Source organism: Sinocyclocheilus grahami, unplaced genomic scaffold (genome assembly GCF_001515645.1).
Source record: "Sinocyclocheilus grahami isolate Dianchi unplaced genomic scaffold, SAMN03320097.WGS_v1.1 scaffold1881.1, whole genome shotgun sequence".
Taxonomy (NCBI): domain Eukaryota; kingdom Metazoa; phylum Chordata; class Actinopteri; order Cypriniformes; family Cyprinidae; genus Sinocyclocheilus; species Sinocyclocheilus grahami.
Genome location: NW_015507060.1, coordinates 90,137 through 99,616, shown reverse-complemented (window position 1 = coordinate 99,616; position 9,480 = coordinate 90,137). Strand labels below are relative to the sequence as shown.

At 39.7% G+C, this 9,480-nt stretch overlaps 1 protein-coding gene across 1 annotated transcript in view; it reads left to right on the top strand.

The window, feature by feature from the left end:
• The first annotated feature begins 5,886 nt into the window (after window positions 1-5,886).
• Window positions 5,887-9,480, top strand: part of LOC107573167 (CD44 antigen-like) — a 62,563-nt gene continuing 58,969 nt past the window's right edge. Inside the window, exon 1 of the mRNA XM_016259615.1 lies at window positions 5,887-6,103. Coding sequence (XP_016115101.1) covers window positions 6,037-6,103 — 67 coding nt within the window. The 5' untranslated portion in view covers window positions 5,887-6,036. The remainder of the gene's footprint in view (window positions 6,104-9,480) is intronic.

Here is a 9,480-nt window from a genome sequence, read left to right as displayed (position 1 = left end):
CAAAACTTTTTACATACATAGAACAAGTCATTCTGAGGAAATAGTTACGCCTTAAAACCAGACTGCCAGACGGTTAGTGTAAATGCATGTGCCCGCTGTGCACCGTTCCCCTGATGCCTCCGGGGTGGCGTTTGCACTGACGGCTTGGGCCCGCCATCGCTGCTTGCAGCTATATTTATTCTTATAATTGTGTGTTTCATGAGAGAATTTTAGTGATGCTTGTATAATAAAGTCATTTTTTTGTATCTATACTCGCGTCTCACATTTGATTACTTGCCCTCAATTGGTAAAACGTACCCGTGTGTCCTTATTGGTAGTATTTCCCTGGCGCTCCACCAGGGTGGCGTAGTCGGATTAAACTAATAGTGATCTAGGTTCTTTCAGACCTATGAGCGTGCCACATACAGAAGAGTCAGAGCAACAGGATCTCCTAATCAAATACTAATAAAAAAAATTATGAAGATAATATACAATTAAAAAAATGCAATCACTATTGACCATAAACGCACCACAAAAGCAAGCTAACTAACATCACCAAACAGCCATCTTTTTACTAATCTTAAAACTCCCAAAATCTTTTACTCCCTTTATTGACACTGGTAATTTATTCCATGCAATAGCACTAGATTTAATAATGCGATAAGATTTCACTCAAATACTGAGGTGCTAAACCATTCAGGTCTTTATAAGTACTTGGTAAGATTTTAAAATATACAGTGGGTACGGAAAGTATTCAGACCCCCTTACATTTTTCACTCTGTGTTATATTGCAGCCATTTGCTAAAATCATTTAAGTTAATTTTTTCTCAATGTACACACAGCACCCCATATTGACAGAAAAACACAGAATTGTTGACATTTTTGCAGATTTATTAAAAGAAAAACTGAAATATCACATGGTCCTAAGTATTCAGACCCTTTGCTCAGTATTTAGTAGAAGCACCCTTTTGATCTAATACAGCCATGAGTCTTTTTGGGAAAGATGCAACAAGTTTTTCACACCTGGATTTGGGGATCCTCTGCCATTCCTCCTTGCAGATCCTCTCCAGTTCTGTCAGGTTGGATGGTAAACGTTGGTGGACAGCCATTTTTAGGTCTCTCCAGAGATGCTCAATTGGGTTTAAGTCAGATGGCTGTATTTGATCAAAAGGGTGCTTCTACTAAATACTGAGCAAAGGGTCTGAATACTTAGGACCATGTGATATTTCAGTTTTTCTTTTTTAATAAATCTGCAAAAATGTCAACAATTCTGTGTTTTTCTGTCAATATGGGGTGCTGTGTGTACATTTAATGAGGAAAAAAAATGAACTTAAATGATTTTAGCAAATGGCTGCAATATAACAAAGAGTGAGAAATTTAAGGGGGTCTGAATACTTTCCGTACCCACTGTATATGATGTTTAATAGGTAGCCAGTGCAGTGTTGACAGAACCGGGCTAATATGGTCATACTTCCTGGTTCTAGTAAGAACTCTAGCTGCTGCATTTTGGACCAGCTGGAGTTCGTTTATTAAGTGTGCAGAACAACCACCCAATAAAGCATTACAATAATCTAACCTTGAACTAAGTCATGAACGCATTAATTAACGTTTCTGCATTTGATATTGAGAGCAAAGGTCGTAATTTAGATATATTTTTGAGATGGAAAAAATGCAGTTTTACAAATGCTAGAAACGTGGCTAGATTGATATCAAATAGCACACCTAGGTTCCTAACTGATGAAGAATTGACAGAGAAGCCATCAAGTGTTAGACAGTGTTCTAGGTTATTACATGCAGAGGTTTTAGGTCCTATAATTAACAACTCTGTTTTTTCAGAATTTAGCAGTAAGAAATTACTAGTCATTAAGTTTTTTATATCAACTATGCATTCCGTTAGTTTTGCAAATTGGTATGTTTCGTCAGGCCCAATTGTAATTTATTTACTCTCTGCCTGTGTCACTTTGTGATATAAAGGCCACAGGTCCTCACTCTCCAGTAGGCTGCTGCTTAGACACCAGTGTCTGCTCGTCTGTGCTGAGGAATTAAAATCCTGTTTTAAAGTAAAGTATCTTTCTTGGTCTGCTGTTTCAAGTCAAGCTATTTTCCACCTCGAGAGGTTTTGAGACACTAGCTTTGTCATTTGGTACAGGCTTCATCCTTTTTTATTTTATTTTATTGTATTTATTTATTTATTTTTGTGGCAGGGGTCTATTCACTGTTTTTACTGAAGTCAGTTGAGCCCTTTATAAAGTCATGTTGGGTAATGCCTGAAACACAGCAGTGGTGACTGGTGGAACATTTTCTAGGTAGGGCACCACATCCAACAATTTTAGCATACATCTCAGTTTTATTTATCCCAGTATAACAAAAGGAAAAAGTATTAAGGCTTGCAACATTTTTAGTAAAGATTGTTTTACCAAGAAGAAGATTGAGGATTTTTTCAAGATAAATTACAAAAAACATTTATTTTCATAATAATTTATTTAAAACTGTGAGGAAAAAAAATTATATTACATTTGTTGAGAGCATTTTCTATACATATCAATCTTCAATACCAAACAGGGTCGCATGGAGATGCCAACACTCCACTGTAACAGTTGCCTTAACCTTACTGTATATACATATATACAGATCCATTAACAGAGCAAAACACAAATTAAAAAAGCAAATAAAAACATTCTGACCAGTGAACAGTTCATCTGTCAGAGTGAGTGTTGATGCACATATGTATATAAACACCACTGACCATTGCAAACTCCTATAAAACACTTTTCTTCAGCGAGTGTCCATTATAAAACACCTGCCAGACATGTATGTGTCAGTGTTGTGGACTTGTTTTACACCTGTTTTAGTTCCTGTTTTCCTTTTTTGGTCTTGTTTCCTGTTCCTGTCTTCATTGTGTTCATTTGGTTCTAGCTGAGTTTTCCCTCATGTCGTCATGTTCATTAATTCCAGGTGTTCCCTCATTTTGTCAGTGTTGTGGACTTGTGTTTCCTTGTTTTACCCCTGTCTTAGTTCCTGTTTTCCTTTTTTGGTCTTGTTTCCTGTTCCTGTCTTCATTGTGTTCATTTGGTTCTAGCTGAGTTTTCCCTCATGTCGTCATGTTCATTAATTCCAGGTGTTCCCTCATTAGTCTACTTAAGCCCTGTGTTTCCCTGTGTCTAGCGTTGGCTGTTAAATGTCATCCCAGAGTTCCTGTGTTTGTAAACATTAGCTTGTTGGATTAAAATCAAAATCAAAGAATTCTCCTGCGTCTCCTCGATCCTTCCCCGAGTGATCGTGACAGTATGACTCCTGTATGTCTATGTAATTGTCTTTATCTCCATTACAATCATCATCCATCAAATCTTCACTGGTGAGATACTGGTTTGCTTTATTCAGCCCATACAGACTAATCCTGACTTCATATTTCTTATTAATAGAGGTATGTTTGTTCCCACCAATCGCTGCACAAGTGAAGGTTACGAATGATAACAAAATTATGACGATTGCATTGCAGTAGCTGCAGTTCGAAAAAAAAAAAAATCTTTGTATGGAAGTCTATAAAGACAGTCTGGGTGAGTGAAATCGCCCAAACGGGCGGTACTCCACAGAACGTGACTCGACGCTGATTGTACTATATATCCAGAGGCAGAACAAAGAGTCAGGGGTCGGCAACCTTTTCGGCATGACGTGCCATTTTAAATTTTTCTGGTTAACCACTGTGCCAACAACCCCCCTCTCTTTTTTTAATGCATTCTGTATTTATACAGTACATACACATTTTTAAATTATATGATAAAAAACAATAGGCCTATTTGATTTTCATGCAAATAGTTTGTGAGGATTTTTTAATCAATTGTTTTTTTTTACTTTTCAAAAGTTTCTTTAACAGATATACAGTGTGACTGTACTGAACACCACTGTATGTGTGTGTGTGTGTGTGTGACAAGGCCAATGCATTAAAACCGTTCAGTTTAATCACCGTTCTATATTAATGCGCTGCACACACCACTCGCACAGAGATCTGAGATCGCGCTATGCAAAAAGTAACATTCAGAAGATCATAAATTGTTGTCAGCGCTGCCACGCGACTTTTATTAATCGATACTGAATTGCTACATTATATTTCTCAGCAATCTTTGTTTTTTAAGTAACTAAACTCCGCTTCATTGTTTGTAGAGAGAGACATGGATGCAGACAATTTACACATCTCTCGCTCTCAAAATGGCCATATTTGAGAGAGAAAAAATTGGAGTAGTTTGCATCACTGAATATAGCTGTCAACACACACACACACACCCATATAAATATATATATTGTTTTATGGTGTTACATTTCCTACACCTTCTACCTTATTTGATTTCTTCTCAGGTTAGGTAAAGTAAGTCAAATCTGTCCTATCTCATAAGCATCTGAGTTCATACTTACAAAACAGGTCACAGAAGTCTTCTCCGTGGTCTGTTCTTATCTATAAATCAACGCCAGGGGAGGCAGACTTGTGTTGTATAAATTAGGGCGACCATACGTGCCATTTTTCCCGGACACGTCCTTGCCAGGATTTGTTTTGTCTTTGTTTTCATGCTTGCTGAAGGTAATGATCAAAAAGTAGTTTGAACAATAACATGCAGGCATTGTACATAATGGACCAATCATGGTGTGTGTGTGAGAAGGTGGGATCTATGGTCAAAGTGATGCAATTACGCGTACATAAGATGTGTGTTCGACTTAAAAGCAGCGCGGCTCAGTGTTTGACATCAAAGTACCTCGAGAGCATTTTGAAAGCATAAGGAACTGTCTGTATGGTATTTTGATGTCATACACCGATCGGTCTGCACACGCAAGCAAAGCCAAAACCTATATATTTTAGGCAATATAGAAATCCTGGCCAGGACGCGTCCGGGAAAAATGGCACGTATGGTCACCCTAGTATAAATACAAGTCAGTTTATTTATTACAATTAGTAAGTAAGCAGTACAAATATTCTACAACTACGTACACAAGTACTAAATAAAGTATTAATATCAAAAAGTTCTTTGCTCAAGGCAATATCAGCGATGGTTCTGGTGCCAGAAGGCTTTTCAGACATTCCCGAAGCAGCATCTGATTTAATCATCGCACTTCAGTCCTTTCTAGATAGCCGGTGGATCCCATCGTCTTGTGACGCCATGAGGTCTGGAAATTCCCTAAAAAGTTTCTTATATAAGGTCTTCCATTTTTCTTCTTCGGGATTCTTTGCTCTGGTGTCTTTTACGCTTCGTCTGAAACACACCAGCTGAGGTAATGCCCTCCTTCTTTTTTCTTCAACACTCTTGCTAATACATGTCATCGCTATCTGTGCTCTTGCTTAACAACAAGTGTGGTGTCTTTCTTAATAAACCACTTTCTTAAAAACAATTCCAATAACAATTGTATTTGGTTACAATACAAAGGTATTACATAAAAAGAAAAGGCACACTTGCAATAGGACAATTGCTTAATTTCCTCTACAACATGCAGCAGTTACATATTTGCCTGGATTGCCTTTCTAGGAATTAAACAAAATAATACACCCTTAGATATAATATATTAACTAAATACATTAAACAATGAGGCAGGGTAATTGTATTTTTATGCATATTACACAACAATATATATACAGTGTATATATACACACATACAAAAAGTATATACAAAAATACAGTCCTTATAGGGATTCTCTATCTTTTACACCTTCATGCCATCACACATGTATATGACTTTCTTTCTTCAGATGAGAACACAAAGATTTTTAGGGGGAAAAATCCATATAATAATATCTGCATATAATACAAGTGGACGAGACATCCGAACATGATGCATCAAAAACTACACAAAGTGAACGTGCAGGGTCACTTACGAAATGAACACACTCACAGTGTCAGACACACGGAGACCTGAGAGAGAGAAGGGTGTGGTTATACATGCACTTCCCTTTCCTCTGATCTTTATTAGTTCTGACACTCAAATCTCACCTCCAATACTTCAAACTTGCAGCAGACTCTAAGCTCTTCTATACACCGTCTGGATTCACATACAGATTCCTCACCAGCCATCGGGATGTGGGTTATACTGTTGGGTCTCGCCTCTGCATTACTGGCCTCCTCGAGATCAGAAGATACCACGGGTAAGAAGACTTGTCAGAGGAACATTACACATCTTTCTTTGAATTTTGACTATGAATTTGACAGAGTATGAATGGAGCAGCGCTAAGTGTGTGTCTGAGGACAGATAAACAGCTGCTCACTCGTTTATTACAGAGGAAAGGGAGATATGCTGAGCAGTTGTACATTTCAGCATTACAAAAATAAACCAGTAAAGAGCCAGAGGAGTCTAAGCTGTTTTTTCCTCACATAAAAATATTCAACTTGTGTTGTAGTATCTCTGTGTTGATACTGTGGTATCATTTTGTTTTGAAGTTTGTCACATGTACACTGTAAAAAAAAAAGTGCCAAATTTGTACCTTCAGGGGTACAATGGTTTGTTACTGGGGCAGTACCCTAAAGAGTACAGCCATTGTACCCTTCCACATGGGTACATATCTGTACCCTTACAGTATGTACCTTTCAAAGGCAAATAAGTTCCTCTGCTGACTAAACTGTAACTTATAGTGCTATGGTACCATAATGTACCTTTAAAAAGGTGTAAATTTGTCCTTTTAAGGTTACTGCCTCAGTGACAAACATTTTGTACCTTGTGATGGCAAATTTGTACTCCATACAGCACATTAAAAAGGCCAGAATTCTTTTTTATCACATTTATTAAACATTCAAAGCTATTACATTATCACATTTTTTCACAGGATGTTTCACAGGAGCTCTATCACGATGCGTCATAACAGGATGCATATTTTGCGCAATTTAACTTAAAAAAAAAAACTTTTAACATTTTAGACTCAAAATTGTAAAACTGAATATTGAGGACATTCTTGAGGATCACAAATAATTTATCATCAGCAGAGTATGCGTGTAATGAGTCCACTGGAGGCGAGCATAGTGAGAACCCAAGTGCAGCTTTATTTAATCCAAAACGTGTCCAAACAATAAACAAAGACTTGACTTGAGTTGACTTGACTTGGCATGAACAGACATAGCATAAACAGGCTTTACATTAACAAAACCAAGAACTCACCAACAGAGGTTACAGGGACAGTACTCGACAAGAGACAATAGGCTTGTTCGAGATGAACTACACTAGCCTGCCACCGACTGGTGAGAGTAACCGCTTGCAGTCGGGGCGGAATTAAAAGAAGAGACATCAAGTCAGACACTTTCTGCTCCCGTTAGTGACGCTCTCGTGGTGTTTACCTACTCTATCATAGATGAAGTGGATTAAATGCAATATTTGTCAAATACACAGAAACGTTTTTATGAGCAACAGAAACACTGTTTATATACTGCTTATAACAGCGTCATCTGTTCAAGAATAAAGTTCAGCATATAAATATATAGGCTACTAAATACTGATAAAGTGGGACTGTGTATGCTTTTATCAGTGTTTTTGATAAAAATGACTCAAGATAACTACTGTGCGACTACACTAAAAAAGCTTTTACTGTTATAATAACACAGATTTGTGAGTATTATTGGAATTGAATTGTTAGAATAAACACGCAACACACGTCGTGCTTGTCATCACAGAATCTAACCAATGATAAAGTGTGTCGACATCAAGGTTTTCGCAGCTGATTTTGAGCAACTGCAGCGCCTGACTTTGGCAGCTAGTCTCGTTCCCTTTCATGGGAACTTCGAACTGCATCCTCTAGGGGTCGCTATGGGGAACGCCTCGTCATGACCCGTGTCTGAAGCATACATTGAAAAAACAACCTTCCTAATTCCCCTGTAACCACCATCTCTCCACCTGACCGAGGTTAGGTGGGAAATTTCCTGCATTATAGTCTCCTATACTGGACCTATTAGGTTTGGTTGGTTCTATGGCTTCATAGTGACCATCTTACTGATGGTCCAGTCTAGAGGCTTCTTCGGACAGAGCTCCGACGCGGGAACGAGTACGATCCATGTCTGATATATATGTGTATCTAAAGAGACTGGTGGTTGTGTGTAAAGATAACCCTTCTGCTAGTTTTCTTTGCAGTGTTTCCCGGGACCTGTGTGTTTCTGTTCCTTTTCTAGGGTAGGTCCTCGATGAGCACCCCCTCTGCTGGGTTCAGAAACCAGGTGCTCCTTCTTTTTCATCAGGCCCCCGGCGCATCACTGCAAAAATTTCCTGGAAGTCCGGGCTGGGGTTACGCTTTCATGCTACCCTGACTGGTCTACTGTATCTGGGTCACCCTGAGGGGTTTCCCCGATCACCAGGATATCCCCTCTTGCTGAGGCATCAAGCGGGAGGCATAGGTGGCATTACGAAAACCTTTCTGTGTAAATGCGGTCTCGGGCAGTGCTCTCCTCTTCTTTGAGGGTTGTATTTGAGCTTGCCTCTCCCGTTTGGCCCAGTACTTCCGGGTATCTGTAACAGATGCTTGGAAAACTCTAAATAAGTGCAGCACATTAAGCTTTGCGCACTTTTCTCAAATCCACATAAGTGGTAACTGTGCACGTTATGCTTTGCACACTTTCTAAAATCCACATAGTTGGGAGAACTGGGTGTGTTGCTCCCTCAGCTGAATAACTGCTAGCTGTTCCACCATTGGAACATGCTGTAGGTTGAGCTCCCTCTCGTTTGAGAGCTGGATGTTTGCTCCCTCTGCTACAGATTTACTGCTAGCCACTCCAGCATTATAGTCTTAGACATATCATTTGGGAATATGCTATTTCTATTTGTGGGCTGCTCTTTCAGAGTGCCACGAGAACCCCTAGAATGGTATTCAAGTGTGTGCACGGTATGCTTTGCCCACTTTTCTAAAATCCACATAGCTGGTTCAACTCCGCCCCCGACTGCAAGCGGTTACTCTCGTTGACTGCCGTCTGTAGCCATGCTTCAAGTCGAACGCACCTTTTGATCGGCGCTGCAGCTGCCTTACAATCACATGTGCCATCAAAGTACCGAGAGAGCAAAACGTCTCAGGTTACTTATGTAACCATGGTTCCCTGAGTAGGGAACGAGACACTGCGTCCTCTAGGTTTCTTGCCATGCTGTGGACGCAAGCTTCAGACGAAGAAGTGAATGATGTATAGCTCCCGGTGCCTATTTATATTATAGTCGCACCGGTAGTGACGTCATGGCTGTCGCCGGCCAACGAGTTGGTGTTTTTTCAATGTATGCTTCAGACACGGGTCACGACGAGGCGTTCCATATAGCGACCCCTAGAGGACGCAGTGTCTCGTTCCCTACTCAGGGAACCATGGTTACATAAGTAACCTGAGACGTTTTGCTCTCTCGGTACTTTGATGGCACATGTGATTGTAAGGCAGCTGCAGCGCCGATCAAAAGGTGCGTTCAACTTGAAGCATGGCTACAGACGGCAGTCAACGAGAGTAACCGCTTGCAGTCGGGGGCGGAGTTGAAAACGGAGCCATCAAGCCGGATATTTTCTGCTCCCGTTAG